The sequence below is a fragment of the Carassius gibelio genome, chromosome B5 (assembly GCF_023724105.1).
Source record: "Carassius gibelio isolate Cgi1373 ecotype wild population from Czech Republic chromosome B5, carGib1.2-hapl.c, whole genome shotgun sequence".
NCBI lineage: Eukaryota > Metazoa > Chordata > Actinopteri > Cypriniformes > Cyprinidae > Carassius > Carassius gibelio.
This window is the reverse complement of record NC_068400.1, coordinates 7,455,470-7,475,698: the sequence shown is the minus strand read 5'-3', so window position 1 is coordinate 7,475,698 and position 20,229 is coordinate 7,455,470. Positions and strand designations below refer to the sequence as shown.

At 36.9% G+C, this 20,229-nt stretch overlaps 1 protein-coding gene across 1 annotated transcript; it reads right to left on the bottom strand.

The window, feature by feature from the left end:
- Positions 1 to 15,178: 15,178 nt before the first annotated feature.
- On the bottom strand, positions 15,179 to 16,302 carry LOC127957878 (cystatin-B-like). Its single transcript, XM_052556577.1, has 3 exons — positions 16,162 to 16,302; positions 15,698 to 15,799; positions 15,179 to 15,425 (listed from the first exon to the last, which is right to left on the bottom strand). The coding sequence occupies exons 1-3, from the start codon at positions 16,228 to 16,230 to the stop codon at positions 15,276 to 15,278; spliced, it is 321 nt and encodes a 106-aa protein (XP_052412537.1). The 5' UTR covers positions 16,231 to 16,302; the 3' UTR covers positions 15,179 to 15,275.
- Positions 16,303 to 20,229: the final 3,927 nt, after the last annotated feature.

Here is a 20,229-nt window from a genome sequence, read left to right as displayed (position 1 = left end):
GCATTTCATTCCTAAATGAACATATTGTCTATATTTACTCACTTTCATGCCATTCTAAACCTATATGTTTGAAAAAGGTTCCATGGAAATTATTTTCAGATTTTTCCCGTTGTGTCCCACGGACATGAGAGGAAGGAAATTATGACAGAAATGTATTTCTGTCGTGAATTATTCCTCTAAATCTGTAAAGTGTCAGATTTTTGAAGCTGATTTGAGTGGATGAGATGTTGGATGTGGATTGTGTGTCCAGTATGACCAGTATGATACTATATGATCCTCAAACTGCATTACAATCATCAGTCCTGCACAGAATGAATTACTTATTCTATTTTATTTATACATTTGTTTTCCTAATGTTTAGGAGTCTTAAATGTTTAATTATTATTCTTAAATTTCCAATTTGGTATTGTACCATATGCCCAGACACGTTTAACTTCCCCTCTGTATTAAATGTATTAAAAATGTTAGAGTCATGAATACTTTACAGTTATTAAAAATATTAAACCTTTGGGGTTCCCCCTAACGGGACAGTCATTATCATTATTATAAGCTGTTTTCCCAAATGCTCATATTGGCTAATGGCTATTATGGAAATTAGCAAAAAAAAAAAAAAAATGCATTTCCCCCAAAAAAGTATCAAGTACTTTAACTTCAACATTATTATCTTTTTCTGTTATGCAAATTATTTATAAACTATTAAGCGGTGTATTTAAAAATGGTATGTGCTTGCAGGATGTCATGGATGATGCAATATTAATCTGAAACTCATTTCCAGTGAAAAGAGATTGTTTGTTTAAGCTGTTCAAATATGTACATTTTTAAGATTAAGGACCAGAATGTAATTGGCATCATATATTCCTACTTGGCAAATAGAATGTTATATTTGTATTCTTCTGTAATCATGATAAAATGGGGTTTTGTTCTTTCTTTGAGATCTTAAAAGATCAGTGTGTTAATTGTTTTACTGATTGTTCAGTCTTATCGGGAATTTCAGCTTTACACTTCCATGTAATCTTACAGTGCATGAACATGCTGGTTTATGTTTAACTTCAGTTGGGTTTCATTGGAAGAATTGTGTTGACGTCACCATAAATGGTGTAATAACTTGTCACTGTGCTTATATTATAGGTTAGGAGGCTGTTTCACACACACAAAATACACACACACACAAAAAAAAAACATTTGACTCCCTCAATGCCTTTGACACTGTAAGGGACTGATCAGATATTTGTCTTATGGTCATCGTCTGATCAATTGTGTGCAGGTTATGGTTGATGTAAAAACAGTTCAAATCTAGTTTGAAGACACATCTTTTTAAATAGGCATACTGGTGATATTTATCTATTTCCTGGTTGCAAAGTTATGAATGTGGCCTTTGAATCGTGTTGTTTGTTAATCGTTTTATGCATTTTATTTGCATGTAAGGTGTTCTTGAGTGTCACGTATAAGGTACCCATAAATAAAATGTATTACTGTATTATTATTATTATTATTATTATAGTTTAATTGCATTACAGTATAAAAATGTGCAATGATTCAATTTGCATAAAAAAAATCAAGTACAATTTAACAGCCTACAATTAATATGAAAATGATGTATAAATCAATAAATATATATTTATTTATATATTTGTATAAGAGTAATGAGAATTTGGGGTTTAAATCCGGCTAGTAGTCATGAAAATATTTATAGTAAGAAAAAAAAAAAAAAAAAATGGGGGACCTTCTTTCTGTCTTCAACTATATATTTTGTTACAATGCGCAAATTGTGATTTTACATTAATTTATATACATTTACATGAATTTATTAATTACACTGTTGACTCTAATCTTTCCGCTTAAAGCTACCCATATCACCGAACCTGACATTAACCTTAACTGTATTCAACCTCAATAGCAGCAAAAGTGTTTTGCTAAATATAAAACCTTTATATAAATATAAAACCATTTATTTCTATTCATGTTGTCGTAAGATATGACATGGATATGTTGAGAGTTTGGGATTTTAAAAATAATGTACATCATCTCACAATTTAAAAGAAGCCATCCTCATGGTTGTGACATGGGCTAAACAGAAGTGTGTTATCCTCTTGTGTTTATAGAGAGATTGTGTTATGAAAATTAACCTATTGATGTACAAGGAAAAATTGACAAACACAATCCTCTTCCTTTTTTATAACATTTCATTTCAGTCGTTGAAGTCGATAAAATCGGATAATTCGATTTTAAAATGTGAAATTTCACTTTAAAAAAACTTTTATATTTAAAGATTTGTAATAATGAGGAATATTTATGTTCATTTATTTCAGTGTAAAACATTTGTGAAGTTTGATATTATTCAGTAAACACACTGACACTTGAGTTTTGTACAGAGTTTAATATTGAAGAATTTCAACAGTTCCTCTACAGCTCGTTGAATTTGACAAGTCTGTTTCTGTATTCCATTATTCTAAAGTTTTGTGTAAAGTTTTGTTTATTTTAATGTATTAAAGTAGGGCTATCTTAAACTAAGCATAATATAGCATTTTTGAAATTCCAGATAATAGCTGTTGACATACAAATGCATTATTCTGTGGATTTAACTTTTGTATTGCAGATGAGTTAGAGAGAGCAAGCAAGCAGCTAGGCATAGAGGAAGTCAGAAAGAAGATGATTTAGGGATTTTGGAATCAGGACCAAAACAAGTAAATCTCTAAATTTATCTACAAAAAAGATCCTTTTAGCAGAGATGGTTTGACTCTTTTGAATTGCTGGAGTACTTTGTTAACAGAGATGCCACAATCTTTTGTGCTTGCAGAATACATGGAAATCATCCAGCACAAAATAATAAAGATTCTCTGATCAGCACTGGAGGCTTTTCGAACTGGAAATTATTTCTGAATGGTTTCAGAGAGCATGAAGCAAGTTTAGGGCACAAGGCTTCAGTGCTTGCTTGGAAGAATTATAAAGCCAGTTTAATAGAAGGCCATGTTGTCGAGAAAATGAACTTGGCACGAATTGGTGACATTTTTGCGAGACGCGAATATATGCACAGAATTGCTGCTTTGACTATCTTTCTAGGTAAGCATGGTATTTCTTTTCATGGACACGAAGAAGCAGAACCTAATGCAGGGGTCAGCAACCGGGTGGCACACAGAGGTATAATCACACACAAGTAATAGGGAAAACTGCATATTTATGTACATTTTAAGATAATATGTGTATTCCTTCATTAGTGCATCAATGGTCAATCATAAAGCTTTTCATGACACACACACAAAAAAAGTCTGAAAATAGTAGCTACACCCATAGCTATTGGGCTGCTGTCAAAACTGTCCCGGTTTACAAGTGTGTACATGCTTGTAATGTTCAAGAGTTAGCTGTCTGCTACAGAGGGGCTCCCCAAGTATCTCCAGGAAGAATGTGTGGACCTGGCACAAGCTACACTCTACAAAGATGTTGTTCTTGAAACACTGACCTGAATGCAAGGCAGTGAAGAAATAGCAGAACAGCTCTACAAAGAGACAAGAGTAATCTGTGAGTTCAACAACATCTCAGAGATCCTGTCTGGTCCCTGCTGTAAGCAGAGGAGGATGGATGATTACACAGTGGATACCACTTTGGGCACCACGGATCTGTGTGATACTGGCAACCAACTTGAACATCATCTTTTGTATCTATGTCTTGACAGCATGATTGATGAGCTGAGAAACAGATTTTCTGGTGTTCGAATAAAGCTGCAATCCAGCAGCTGATGACTTTCTTAGTGAGGAATCTCTGAACCTCATTGCAACACATTACAAAATCCAACTTTGTAAAGAAGAAATTCTGGTAGCGAAACAGTTGAACAGTTCCTGGCAAAAACGAACAAATAGGGTGCTGTCTCTGACATGGCCACTGCTTACAAATTTCTGGATCCCGACATGTTTCCTACCCTGAGCTTGGTTTTTCGAACAGCGCTTACAATACCTTTCAGCAGTTCCAGCTGTGAGCGGTCATTTAATGAATTGTGTCATCTTACACTGAGATGCTATTTGTTTGTAATTGTTTTTGCCACAACAATTTGGTGTCAGAACTGGGATCTCACAGTGGTTAAATCTGGTCCTGAGCGGATTTGACGAAGTGATCATCTCAGAGCACCAGGCTCTGGTCTTACCTCGAAAATTGAGAGAGAAGAGCCAAAACCGTTTCAGGGCCAGAAGTGACTCAGATGAGATCAGAAAGAACCCGGTGGCAGTAAAAGCATCTCAGGTAAGAGACTGTAAATTGTTTATTTTGAGTGGTGTAATTCGACATGACTGTGTGTGAACCATAGTGGCTGACCATCGCTTTGGTGCGAGCAGAGAAGGTTTTCAAGAGGCAAATTGTATGCCGAAAACTAGAAGCTTTAATTCAATTTTATGCTGAAAACTAGCTTGTAGGTGGACGGAAGAGCCACAGCGAGCAGAGAACGTTTTCAAGAGGCAAATTGTAACATGGTGCAGAGGTTTTCAAGAGGCCAATTGTCAATTTTATGCCGAAAGCTAGAAGCTTTAATTCAATTTTATGCCGAAAATTAGCTTGTACCATAGTGGATGACCATCGCTTTGGTGCGAGCAGAGAAGGTTTTCAAGAGGCAAATTGTAAATTTTATGCCGAAAACTAGAAGCTTTAATCAATTTTATGCCGGAAACTAGCTTGTAGGTGGACAGAAGAGCCACAGCTGATTAGGTGAACTAGAATCATTCAATCGAGTGAAGATTTTGAGTAAGCTTAATTTACAGAGCATTTTTGCTAACCTTGCCGATTTGAGGTGACAAAATCAGATCTGTTGAAGACGTTTAACAGATTATAGACGTGCGTCGAAGGAAATCCAGAAGAGATTGAAGTCAGCCAACATGGGATCACCAAACAGTAAGCTAGCAAAATTTTTATACACCAGTTTTCGGTCAAATAGAAAAAGAATTATGGGCATAAGTGTACACAGAAAAGCTGATCAAATATCATGATTTTCCTGAAGAAGGGACATTGAGTAAAGTAAGACTGAATGTTGTGAGAGAGTCAGTTGAAAAAAAAAAAAAAAAAAGAACAGAATGGTTGTTGTATGTGTTCGCCACGTGTGTAAAGGATGTACTCAGACTATAGGTTGTTGGTTAAAAGATGCTGAAAGACAAGAACGTAAGCAAATGCAGAAAGAATTGGCATGTAGGGGTGAAATGAAAAAGATGGAAGAGAATGTGTGTGAGAAAACAGCTCCACAGGAGCAAAATGCTACTAATGAAAAGTGTGTTTGTGTTTTCCAATATGCACCCGAGATCGGGTCAGCACCGCCGGCTTATAAACATCACTACCCTGTGGCAGAGCTGACAGCCCTGAAACTGGACCATGATCTCGACTACTCTCCGTTCCAAAGACCAGCACAAAATACAGCACGAGTTACAGCGAGAGGAGCTTGAGCAGCGGCAGTCGTAGCAGTGCGAGTTGCGGGTCCAGATGGGCCAATTTTTTTTTTTGTTTGTTTGTTTGTTTTGTTTTTAGAGCTTGGACAATGATACGAGAGACCTGATGGCACATCTCATGTCGCAGGACGCGAGCAAAAGTTTTGCGAAAGAACAGCTTTTACTGTGCCAAGAGTTCAGCCCGACTTCACAAGAACTGAGACGGATGCTGGGTGTGAAAATGGGTCCAGCGAACTGGCATAAGGTGAGCAGAAAACTGGCGACAACGGACGTGAGACGTGTGCACACAGACTGAGAACCATGCAAGCAACAAACCATACAGGAAAGAAGTGGAAAATTTCACCAACACAGTAAGCGCAGAATTTCCTTCGCATGTGGACACTAAAAAGATTAAAGAGAAGGAGAGCAGGACGGAGATGGTCCAGTTCGAGGAGGTCAGTGGCTGACTACGAGAAAGGGAAGTGAACATTTATTTCTAACACTCAAAACACGCACAAACACATACACTGATTTACTGTCTGCTATCTGCATTGAAGAATCTGCTTGCAAATCTTTGTGTGTTTTGAACAATGTTGTGAATGATGAAATTTTGAGCAGTGTTTCTGAAGAATGTCTAAAACTGTACAAAAGCACAGGGTTTTCTCAAATGCCAAGATAACCAATAATAGTAAAGGGAGTAATAATTAACTTTTAAGTCGATTTCGGAGCGTGCCAGAGCACTTTATGACCATGTGACTTGCCATGTGTGCCGAAAATGACAGGAAAAGTGTATGAAAGCACTTCGGCTTCAGGCCATTTGATCCATCATCTCATGGCCAGAGATTTAATGTGTGAATTAAATTTGACCCTCAGTGCTGATTCCTATGGAGGAAGCACCACAAATAACATGTTCTAAATTTGAGCCGCAGTGGGCTTACGAATGGTAGATAAAAGAATAAGATTTGGCAGAGATGATTTTGAAATTGGCTAAGGTTTGAACAACACCAATCAACACAGAGTTTATGAAGCCTGATAAAATGCATTGCACGTCACATGTCGTAGTTGAGTGAGACTCAGAGTATGAAGAAACTTGGTTTAGTGGTGTGGAGAATGAAAGTGTGAAATTTGACAAGATCTTCTGGACAGAGAATGTGTGTGTGTGCTTTCTGTGAGTTTGAATGAACAACAATTACAGTGTTATTTAATGACAGAACAGAGTGTTCCCCACCTATCTGTGTTGAATGTCATAAAGCAGCAGTGGAAAGATTCAGGGCTTTTGGTGAAAAAGTGCCTACAGGCCACAGACTGGATTGAAGTTGATAAAGATATAGAACAGAGCAAAAGTGTTGGAGCATTTAAATCAAACTGCGATTTTGATGTGTAGGTTTTGAGAACTGTTCTTTTGTGAAGAATGTTGTGTGTAAAAAACAAAAAAAACAAAAAAAAAAAAAAGATTAAATACTTTGGGGTGGGGGCTATTTCTGTCTCAGATGTTAATAATTATTTGGCAGAAATACCATCAAAATTGTGGGCAGATTGATGATTTATTAATCTGTGCCAAAGATAAAACTATCTGCATTGCTGACACTGTGACTCTCCTGAAGCATCTTGAGCAGGGGGACCACAAGGTTAGTCTTTTAAAGCTGCAGTTTGTGAAGCAGGAAGTAACCTTCCTGGGACATGTTATCAAACCAAATAGCAAAGCACTGTATGAGAAATGGGTACGGGCCATAAAAGAGGTGCCAAAACCAGTTACAAAGAAATAGATGCTGTCATTTTTGGGGATGTATACTTACTGCAGAATATTCATCCCTAATTATGCCATTTTTGAGCAGCCTTTACAAGCCCTAACGATAGGGAAAAGGCTGAGGTCAGGTGACAGACTTGTCTGGACAAGCGAGGCTTAGGAAGCATTTGATAACATGAAAGTGCAATTTGCTATGGCTCCAACGTTAGGCCTTCCTATCATTAACCGCCCGCTTGTACAGATGGTTGATGAAAAGAATGGTTTTATGTCTTCTGTTCTCTTGCAGACTCATGGTGACAGACTGCGACCTGTGGCCTATTTTTCAACAAAACTTGATGCTGTAGCTGCAGGACTCCCACACTGCCTGAGAGCAGTGGCAGCGGCTGAGCTGGCTGTGATGGCCTCAAGAGAATTTGTAGGCTACTCTGATTTGACTTTAATGGTTCCACACGCAGTATCCATGATTTTGCAAGAGTAGAGAACGTCACATTTGTCTACAGCCCGATGGCTGAGGTATCATACCATTTTGTTGGACATGCCAAACATAACTGTAAAACGATGCACAACCTTGAATCCTGCCACCCTTCTGCCCACACAGGAGGATGGCAAGGAACATCACTGTTGTCTGTCAGCACTCGAACAGGTGTGCACACCACGTCCAGACCATAAAGACATACCACTTGATAATTGTGACAATGTCCTCTTTGTGGATGGGTTTGCCTCGAAAGATCCACAAACAGGGCAGAATAAAGTGGGTTATGCTGTAACGACTGAATTTGAAACTCTGAAATCTGACAAATTACCATCACACTATTCTGCGCAGGCAGCAGAACTGGTTGCATTGACCGAAGTGTGTAAACTGACAGCAGATAAATGCGTGACGATATACACAGACTCGCGATACGCTTTCGGGGTCACGCATGACTTTAGCGCTTTGTGGAAGCACAGAAAATTCTTGAAATCAGAATTTTTTTGAGAAACAGCACTATAAATACTAGTAGAGCTGTAGTCAAGTCCGGCTTTGTCGAGTCCAAGTCAAGTCCAAGTCCAGGACTAGTCGAGACCGAGTCAAGACCGAGTCCAAAGAGGTTCGAGTCCAAGTCAAGTCCAAGTCCAAAAGTTTCGAGTCCAAGTCCAAGACCGAGTCCAAATGAGTGAAAAAAGGGTCCTCTTCAAGACCATATACTAAACTACTGATAATGTTTGTGATGCGAGAGAAAGCATATCTCCTATTCTAAGAAAATCATTTTACATTATTATTTGTAATGATCAAAAAGCATGTGCAAAGTAACAACTCTGTGTGACAGGGCTCTCCAAACTACATCCTGGATGGCCAATGTCCTGAAAAGCTTAGCTCCAACTGGCCTTAAAACACCTGGAAGATTAGTGTGTGTAGTAAGAGCTTGATTAGGTTCAAGTGTGTATAATTAGGGTTAAAGCTAACAGGGGCGTTAAACAAGATCCCGGGCCCTATGCATAGGCAGTCCTGATGGGCCCCCATGGCCCCCACCCATGAAAATATCCAGGTAAAATATATATTTCAGATTCATACTTTTCAAGGGCCCTCTCTTCCTTTGGGGCCCTGGTAATGAGTACTGGTTTTACCCCCAGTCCGACCTGGGAGCTAAACTTGGATAAACAAACAAAGTTTGGAACTGTAAGGTCAAATAATTTGTATGTACTTTATTTTTTGTTGACATTATATCTGTGGTCAAAAATGTATATGACTATGCCTTGGCACAGTGCACAGACACACGCAAAGCTCGGGATATGACAAATGCGCGCAGCAAGGCTAGAATGGATACGTTTGGCTCTACTGGACATGCGCACATAAATACAGCGACATTTTTGTCATACTGTACTAGGGCTTGCATAGACTACTCGGCGCTGTTGGAAACAATCGACTACTCCAGCATGCATTAACCATAATTCACACAAAGTGTTTGCAAGTACGACGTGAATTTTAGATTTACAATATTGCGTGGAGCTGTTACTATATGACCTTATCTATGTTGCATGTAAAAATAAAATATGTAATGTAATAATTAGGGTTGTGCCTGAAGCCGAATACCTTATTCGGAATGGCACGGATAATGGCTTAAAAAACGAATAACGCTCAAGGAATAATTCTGCCTGAATACTCGTCTGAAGCTGACACAGTCTGGTGTTTGCTAGATAACAGGTGAGCCAGGGGATCAGCGCCAGAAATGAATGAATGTAAACTTTATGAGTGAAAAGAGCGCAAATCAAACACTGCATTGTTGTCGCCTCTCTGTTTATCTCTCAGAAATCAGAGCGTTGCAAGAGTAATTTTACCTATAATAATACATCATAGCTACACGTTATATTATTTGTATATATTTAAAAGGCAAATATTGAAAGCTTAGGCTACCATGATACGAATGAATGGAATAAGCACAGCGCGCTCGCCAATCAAACAGCCGCGCTGCGCGTCTCAGTCTCTCAAAAACCAAATCAGTTCTCTCTCAAGAGTAGGCTAATAATCAGCTTAGAGACTGATACATTGTCTACTTGTCCTACATGTTTGCATATTTACCTTTTGCTGGTTTGCGCGGAACACACACATCTGTTTAGTGAAGTTCATTAACATTAAGGCTTGCTCAAAGTGTTCTGCGTAATGAGAATGTGTGCATTGAATGGATTCAGTCGTGTTCAAATGATCACTAAACGTTTGTCATGACATCTCTCTGCTTGCATGATAAATATTATTTTAGAAATCAATAATTATTTCAGTTTAACACGACATACTTGTTCAGTGATAACTACGAAAAAATGTATAAAAAGTCATAACAGTCTTATCAAGTAACTGTCCGATGTTGTATCCGAATGCAGATAGGAAAAATTTTGTGATTGTTACAGATACAAATACTGGCTGTTACATGAAAATGTAAATATGTCATAATTATAAAGTTTTTAAAATTTACATATGTAATTGTTGCATAAGGCTGTGCATTAATACGCATTTATTGATAAAAAAAAGGCTATCTAGGTGTAGACGTAAATAAAACACAATCTAACAGGTAGAAAATTAAATTAGAAACATCTAAACTTTTCAGGTCGCAGTAAGTGCACCGCTGGTCATGCACATCCTTTCCCGGAACAATACTGAAAGCTAAGGCAAGATGGAGAAACAGATGATCATAGTTGTACAATAGCCATTTTTTTTTTAATGAATATATTAGCAGAGCTACTGCAAGTGATTTTAAGTGCTGGAAATCCATTTATTCTTTGCTGAAACTTCTGCGTCATCATGGAGAGCGGGTCATGGTTGCCCAGCAACAGCAGACGCCACTGGAGCGCGAGCGCAGATTACAGAGTGCTTTGGAAATAAGGAGAGCGGCGCGCCTAGCGTTTTCCACACGTTTTCAGTCGCGACATCATGCAAATGTGGTTTTGTTATGAAGGAGAAATTTTTTATTAAATTTTTTTGCTGGACTCGGTCGAGACCAACTAGAAGACTTGGCAAGTCCAATGGCCAAGTCCGAGACAAGTCCGAGTGCAAATTCAACGAGTCCGAGACAAGTCCGAGGCGACAGAAAAATGTCTTGAGTCCGGACTCGAGTCCAAGACCGGACTCAAGTACTACAGCCCTAAATACTAGCATGGTAATCGTTCGTTTTGCTCAAGTCAAGTCTCAAAGATACTTTCTGGTGGTTCCACCCTCTAAGAAACAGGCTATAGAACACAGAAAGATAGATTGAAGAATCGTAAAGAAGGATAAAAATGTCACCAAGAGCATGAAGTAGACAAGATACAAACAGCTAGACAGATGAGTTATGAGAAATGAGAAAACAATAATAGAAGGGAGCAGAGGCTCTAAATAAATAAATAAATAAATAAATAAATAATGAAACAGTAATGCTAGCATAAATATATAATATAATATACATATAATATACATTGATGACTGTATAATAATAATAATAATAATAATAATAATAAAGATCTAGAACTTTCTCACACACAAGCTGTAAAAGAGATAATAATGGGTGTAGTATCTGTGTGAGAGAAAAAAAGTAATGAATTTAATGAACATCTTTTTAGTAACAAGACTGTGATGGGAGGAGTAAGAAAAAAGACTTGTTATAAAGTTGGATACTATTTTTGTTAATATGTCTATTATTATTTTTTGGGGGTACACTAGCCCAGGATGCCAACACCGGAGAGATATGCGGGTGAGTCAGAGCTGTGTTGAGCTTTTCTGACTGGATGTTAATTTTTTTTCTCCGTGCATCCTATAACATTTTCCACTGAGAGATCCAGTGTGGCGTTGGTGTTAAACCTGCTGTCGGGGCGTGCAGCCTTTTGGGGGACGGCTGTGTGGGAAAATAACGATCTGTAATTCTGATGCTGTTCCTCATTCCAGGCACTCCGAGAGGAGATGAGACGGGTGTCGGGCCGCGAGGCAGCCCACAGACTCTGATCTCCACCAAGGCAAGCATTCAACTGACTACATGATACAGTTTCACACCCTGGCGGCCGAGTGCCACTGGAATGAGGAGGCGCAGTGGGACAGATTCCTGCATGGGCTGGCTGACTGGGTCCAACATGAAATTTACACCTTGGATCTTCCCAAGAACTTGAACGGGCTGATGAAGATTGCAATGGGCAACCGGCTCTTACAATTGCCATGCCCTGGTGGATTCTGGAGCAGAGGGTAATTTTATGGACTTTTCATTGGCCAATCGCCTCCGCATCCCCATCACTTCACTCCACAAATCCATTGCAGTCCACGCTCTCAATGGTCAGACCTTACCCACCATCACGCACACCACGGATCCCATCACATTGACGGTAGCGGGTAACCACACTGAGACACTGGAATTCCAGTTTGCTTATCAAAGACAATCCCAGGGTGGACTGGGACCAAGGCTCCGTTTCCACCTGGAGTAATCAGTGCCATGCCTCTTGTCTTGTGTCTGCTCATTCGTCTGTGTCTAGTTCTGTGTTTCAGGAGGAGACGGTGGATTTGTCTAACGTGCCCAAGGAGTACCTCTACCTGAAGAAAGTGTTCAGTAAGTCCCGGGCTGCTTCTCTTCCTCACCATCGTCCCTACGACTGTGCTATAGACCTAATGCCAGTTACATCTCCACCTAAGGGGAAGTTATATTCACTTTCTACTCCTGAAAGGGAGGCCATGGAGAAATATATTTCTGATTCGCTGGCTCCCGAGTTCATCCACCCTTCCTCTTCTTCAGCGGGGGCGGGGTTCTTTTTTATGGGTAAGAAGGATGGATCTCTGTGACCTTGCATTGATTACCGAGGGCTGAACAACATCACGGTGAAGAATACCTATCCTTTGCAATTGATGTCTTCAGCCTTCGACAGGCTGCAGAGAGCATCAATATTTACAAAACTGGACTTTCGTAATGCTTATCATTTGGTCTGCATAAGGAAGGGGGAATGAATGGAAGACAGCATTTAATACCCCCCGGGGCCATTTTGAATATTTGGTCATGCCTTTCGGGCTGTCCAACTCCCCTTCTATCTTCCAAGCACTAGTCAATGACGTGTTGAGAGACATGGTAGATCAGTTCATTTATGTCTACCTGGATGACATACTGATATTTTCTTCTTCTCTCTAGGAACATGTTCAGCATGTCAGACTAGTGCTCCAGAGGTTGCGAGCAAATGGGCTTTTTGTCAAGGCGGAGAAATGCGTTTTTCACGCACAATCAGTTCCATTTTTGGAGTACATTGTGTTGTCCGAGGGAGTGTGCATGGACCCCGACAAGGTTAAGGCTGTGGTGGATTGCCAAGCCCAGATTCCCGCAAGGCCCTGCAGAGGCTTCCGGGGTTTGCCAATTTTTACAGACGTTTCATTCATAATTTCAGCCAACTAGTCACACCTTTGACAGCATTGACCTCCCCCAGAACGCCGTTCAGGTGGTCTGGTGTAGCCGAAGCTACATTTTCCAAACTAAAGAGCCGCTTCGTCTCGGCTCCCATTCTTGTGGCCCCTGATCTATCACATCAGTTCGTGGTGGAGGTGGATGCGTCAGAGGTGGGTATAGGTGTGGTATAGGCAGGTGTTTGAGTTGATTAGCGGATTGGTGGGTTTTTGTTAAATGTGAGCCAATGTGAGCCAAAATCATCACAATTGAAACAACCAAAGACTTAAACTACTTAAAAAAAATATATATTTTTTTTTTTCAAAAGATGTTTGAATGTTGGTGAGTTTGGTTCTAGTAAGAGGTTAAAATGCTGGTTGGTTTCCTTGTATTAATAAATTAAAAAAATGTTCACTATTGTGCTAAGAAGTCTCTGGGTTAATTTTACACTGTTTCCTTGGTTTGGTTTTTAGTCCGCATGTGAAAGCGATTTTCCCCTGGGACACAATTTCGATGGAAAAAATGTAATCTGACTATTTTGTTTTAGGGATATGCTGGTATACATTTTTCCTGTTGCGATTAATTGCTAATGCTTTGCTCACAGTATTATCAGGGTATTGATATTTAGTGGTCATAATACAGTATTTATAGTGCAAAAGAACTATAAGTTTTTATTGTAATATTTATATTCTATCCTAATTCTATTCTTAAAAAAAAAATCGAACTACCTTTCTAATGTTTTGCATTCTATTTTCTTTTCATTTATTATGCAATTGTGTGTGTGTGTGTGTGTGTGTGTGTGTGTGTATGTGTAGACCTCTAACACTAGCTTGCTCTATTCTTTTTCTGTTCTATCTGTTTTCTTTTTATTTATTATATTATTTAAAATCCCATGCTACGTGTACTGTGTTAACCTAACTGGGACTTGTTATAGCACTTATATATCATTGCTCTTTTTGTTGTTTTTGATTGCTTCCACTGTCTTCATTTGTAAGTCGCTTTGGATAAAAGCGTCTGCTAAATGAATAAATGTAAATGTAACTAATGAATTAACTAATGTTAACTAATGAAGCCCTAATGTAAAGTGTGAATGAACAATAAAGAATCAAACTCTTTCAAACAATATCTAAGCAATGTAGTAGTCCAGATTAAAATAAAAATAAAAAAGTAAAAAAAATCTTTGGTGCAGTGATGAACACCATAGCAAATCCACAAATCTGAATTGCTGTTTAAAATTATTTAAATATGTTTTGGAAAGTAAGCAGCTGCTTTATTTATTGGGTTTCCAGAGTAAAGGCTGTATTTTCTGCAGTTTAGCGCCATCTGCTGTCAGAGAGTGAATGTGCTTTCATACAGCGTGTCTCTCAGGTGTTCCTCATGTGCTTCTCATGCGTGCTTGTTTACATCAGAGCTTGCACTCTTTCAAGCAGCATACAGATGTGTTGTACATTTTGACCAGTTGATGGGAAAAGTATTCTTAAAATGCATTCCAAATTCTGAATAATTTTTAATCTATAATTATTCACGGTATTTAGAAGATAATATCATGTATATTCATTACTGTGATATCGCAATACCGAATACGCACATATCTAGTTTTATACTAGTTTTAAATAGCAATTTGACTGGTTTTGTTTCAGAAACCTGCCATTCTTGCATGGCAGTCAAAAATGACCATTTTGTTTTCAATTAGATTAATATTAATATATATGTGTTGGTTTCAGTTGTGCTTGATTACTAGTAATAGCAATAATTTATTTATTGCCCTGTTTTGTACTAGTTATATATTTTGGTGGATTAAAGTATTTGTAGCTGTTCAGTTGTGGGTGGGCAGTTTTCTTTTATTATAATCCTTTTAATATAATTTCTTTTAATATAATAAAGTGTGTTAGTGACTGTGTTTTCAAGTGTATAACCTGATTTCTGCTCGTTACAGGAGCTGAGTGCCTGAGGCAGGGGTGGATTCCTGGTGTTGGCGTTTCTTTCACAAATTCTTGCTGGTATTGTACTGCTTGAAATTGTAGCAGATATATTTCAGTTTTGAGTTATTAAAAAAACTTATTCAGTCATTGAAGTCAATAAAATCTTAAAATCTGATAACTTTATATTTATTTTTAGTTATTTCAGCATTCAACATTTAAGTGAGTTTGACGTTGTTCAGTAAACACACTGACTCTGGAGGATTTGATTATGGAGTTTAATATTGAGGAATGAAATGGTTTCAGATGTTCCTCTATACAGTATGGCAGTTCATTGCATGTGTCTGTTATTAAATCAAGACTATTTCTGTAAGTGTACAGGGGTCAGTGGGTCATCAACGGATTTGGGGTACTGGATTTCAGTCACACTCAGTCCGCCTCCATCACAGGGAAGAGCCTGAAATATCATCGCGTGAACACACTCTCCATCCCTATCTGCATCAACCAGCACCTGACAGAGAGAGAAAAAAAACTAGGGTTTAATAATGACAAACACTTTACAGGTTTGACTACATTTGGACATGTCCAGCAATGCTACAATGTTAAGAAAAGTTTTATCTTATGCAAATGCATGAAGCTTGACATGATGCATTTTAACTTTCAGTGAGGACGGACAAATTATTTGCAACATCATCACACCTGGTTAGGACACACAGTGTGAGTTTGTGAGATTTACGATCTCATAATCCATGAAAAATACAAACAAACAAAAATATGATTTACCTTGAACATGTAATTTATTCCCTCCACAACCTGAGAAGACCAGACCACAGGAATGAAAATCTTAAAATCAGTTCCAACAGTCTTCTCTATCTCTGGCCTCAGCTGAATAAAGAGAGAAACATTATCATTATGGTCACAATAATATTTTTTTAACAGCTAGGAGTTAACTACATTTAGTAAACATGAACTATTAATAAATGCAGTATTTTGAATATTGTACATCACTTCACATCAGTTAAGAGTTCTCAATAAAGGAATAATCAAGAGCAATTATTTATCTGCATCAAATCTGAATTTATTGCATAAATAGGCACTTGCATATATCATTCAGACTGTGCTATAAGGACATATTTATTTAAATTGAACTAAAACAAAACAAACCCCAAACAAACAAATAAAAACATACAAATCAGCTCACTAGTAACAGACAGTGTGTTTCATTTAGGAGTGAACTTGTCTCATACCTCAGAACAAATCTTTTTCATCTCTGGATCGAACAGTCTAATGTCGGTCCAGCCTCCACAAATTGGCATTACTGCAGTGTGCTGATGATCAGAGAAGAGAAGAGAAGAGGAGAGTTAATCAGTCAGTCTGACTCCCAGAACAACAGTCCTGCACTTTTAAAGTTAAGATCACATGACCTGAAGAACTTTGGAATGTGATTGCACAAATGTGGCAGTGAACCGTGGTTAGACGTTTTTTTTAAATCACCTAACCTGAATGTTAGGCAAAAGTAATGATGTGTAATAAATAAGAAATAAAGCACTATATAAATTCCTCATTCATTCATTTATTTATTCATTCATTCATTGTTTCCAAGCAGATTTGAAGAAAATAACATTATGTTTATAATGCTTTACATAATACCAAATTGTAGGGCAATTATTATTATTATTTTTTTCAAAAGATGTTTGAACTTTGGTCAGTTTGGTTCTAGTAAGAGGTTAAAATGCTGGTTGGTTTCCTTGTATTAACAAATTAAAATTGTGTTCACTATTGTGCTAAGAAGTCTCTGGGTTAATTTTACACTGTTTCCTTGGATTGTTTTTTAGTCCGCATGTGAAAGCGATTTTCCCCTGGGACACAATTTTTATGGAAAAAATGTAATCTGACTAGTTTTATAAATTTTATAAATTTTTCCTGTTGTGATTAATTGCTAATGATTTTATCACAGTATTATCAGGGTATTGATATTTAGTGGTCATAATACAGTATTTATAGTGCAAAATAACTATAAGATTTATATTAATGTTATTATGCATTAACATTCACAATGAACAATAGCTACATTTGCTTACGAAGTTATTCATCTTTGTCAAAAATACAAGTCTTAGTTCATGTTACCTCACTAAATAACACAGTTGCAACACTTTTAGCAATGCGTTATTAAATATTGGAATAATTAAGATGAATGAATATTCAGAAGAATTTTTCATTGGCAGTTTATGTTAACTAATGAATTAACTAATGTTAACTTAATGAAGCCCTAATACAAAGTGTGAATGAACAATAAAGAATTAAACACCTTTAAACAATATCTAGGGAATGTAGTAGTCCAGATTACAAAAAAAATTGCCTATTAAGTCTAAATATTTAAGTATTTGGTGCTGTTGCTGAACACCATAGCAAATCCACAAATCTGAATGGCTGTTTAAAATTATATATATATATATATATATATATATATATATATATATATATATATATATATATATATATATATATATATATATAGCTATATATATATATATATATATATATATATATATATATATATATATATATAGCTATATATATATATACAGTACTCTGCTATTAGTATTTTCACCAACAAAAATGTTTATAAACCAGTTATTTCAATATTTTGCTTTGTTGTTAATTGTATTAATCCAGTCAGATTTTTTGTTTGCACAAGGAGTCTGACAGCAGCCAGTGTCCCACACAGAGATCTGATTTCACCATCATCCAGTCTGTCTGGAATTACTTGAAGAAACAGGAAAAAACGAACGAAACTGAGATAGACTAAATTCTGAAGAACTGTGACAACTGATTTCACCATCATCTAGTCTGTCTGGAATTACTTGAAGAAACAGGAAAAAACGAACGAAACTGAGATAGACTAAATTCTAAAAACTATGCACAAGGTTTCTTGAAGTGTCTTGGAGAAGGTGCAACACTTCTTCTGGACTGAGTCTGTCTCAGTTTGTTCTGTTTCTTCATGACAGACTGTATGATGATTAGAGCAGATCTCTGTGTGGAGCACTAGCTGTTGTCAGACTCCTTGTGCAAACAAAAATCTCACTGGATTATTACATTTAATGGCAAAAGAAATGCTTGGAAATGTTAACTGATATTTCCTACTGTCACACTACAGCAAAAGATATAAAAATAATGGTCTTAAAAGCATTTTATGTTGGTGAAAATACTAAGACTTTTGCACAGAACTTTTTATTTTTAAGAGATTTTATGGAACTAAATTATATTTATCAGAATCAGGATTATCAGAATACTCTTATTCACTACAGGGCCCTGGTGTGCTCAGGATCTCCCCTCTGTGTGTCTCAATCCTGTAATGAATCACAGCACACAGTTTTCTGCTGTTGTATCAGTTTTTGGCCAACAAATGTTCTTCACTGTTTGCAAACGTAACAGGAATTTGAGAAACACCTGTAATTATTATTTTATCAATTATTCTGATAAATTAATTAATCAATTAATCTGTCAGTATTCTGTCTTTTGCATTTTTATAAGTGGCATTGCTAGAATAAAGCAAATAATATAAATACATAAACAAATAAACAAATACAATAACAAAACTCAGGATGATGGAGCTATAATCTGGTTAGGAGTAAAGTTGGTCGTGACCAGATATACCATACTGTATTAGTATCCTTAATTTAACTACAGGAGACCAAAGCTGAATTATGATGGTGTATGTGGACTCAAATACATGTCATAGGATGAGGTACTATGTAAGCTGATTTCAAATAGGTGTTTTCAGTCACAGCGCAAAGTTTTGCAAGAGCAGCAGTATTTATCTTAAGGTAATTTTTTATTTCATTATTTATTTCTATAATTAATTTATGTATATATATATATATATATATATATATATATATATGGCCTTCTAACATTTAAAACATTATGTGAACTACTGTGTTTAAAGTCTAATTTGCAGTGTTTTGTAAAAAAGGTCCTGGCACAAGTGTGGTTGCCAGTGCTGAGATGTTTGTTTATGATCTCTATGGATATCTAACCATAAATAATGATGCTTGATTTATCATAATGCAATAAAAGGCTGTCAATGTTTCCAGTGCATGTGCCAGATGCTAACAGTATTTCCATTGTTTCAGATCATTTATTGACATTCCATGAAACTCATCTAAATGTTTTTTTATCATACAAACTATTCTTGAAGCGAACTTCAAGAGAAAAGCTTTTTGTGTGATGATGTATTCATACTAGGGGTGTCCCGACTAAGGATTTTCATAGTTGAATCAGAGTTTTGGAACCTTGCCGATATTCGACTGATAATCGAATCACATGTTTGGGGGCTGGGCAAAATACATTAACAAGAGTCAAGTGAGACAATCGACTTAATTACTGATGTTAACACACAGGGAAAATGTGTAACGAACACCTTGCAGATATAAATGGGGTAAATAATGTTTTATGTTTTGATGAACAGATAGCTAACACTTAACATTGGCAAAACCATAACAATTAACACAATTTTTTTTTTTTTTTTACAATAGTGTTTTTATAAAATTAGCCCAAAACTTTAGCAGTATTTCTGCATTTCTGTTTTGAGCTGTGCTCGCTGATGATGACCAGTAGAGAGATGCATTTGATAGAAAGTTTTTAATCAATGGGATTCAACTCATAATTTCACATAGAACATGCTTCGTTATTTATACAACATAACATTAATATTAAGACTTATAGGCTATTTGCAAAAAGTGCCCGAATGCACATGAACATATCTACGGGGCTATGAATGCGAACTCCTTTTGTGGACGTGTTCTTCATGAAACAATGTGCAGAAACACGGCAGCTGAACTCTAAAAATTCATAGCATTTTAGTATAATGGTTTTCTCATTATAATCATATGTATATAATAGTCCCAGTCATAGTTATTTATATTCTGCATTGTAGATTGACCAGCTTTTGCTCTGAAGAGATACGACAATGAAATGCTTGACTCAAAACCAAATGCATCTTATATCAGGTAAATAATATATCCAGGATATATATACACTGGCTGAAATGTTTTGAAATCACTTGTACCCCATACCTGATCGGAAAAATCCAGTCTCTGCCTCTGTCAGTTTGAGTCTTGGTAAAGTTTTAAATCCCTGACGCCAAGATGCTCCTCTTTCGGTCTCAGATTATGGAAAGTAAAACATAAATCTATAGGGGTGGTTGGATTTATTCACGCACTTTAAAATATTAATTTGAAGCTTCTTTCTTTTCAGATTCTTACAGCTTTATCATAATAGGCTGTATATTAACTTATTGGGAGAAAACCGGT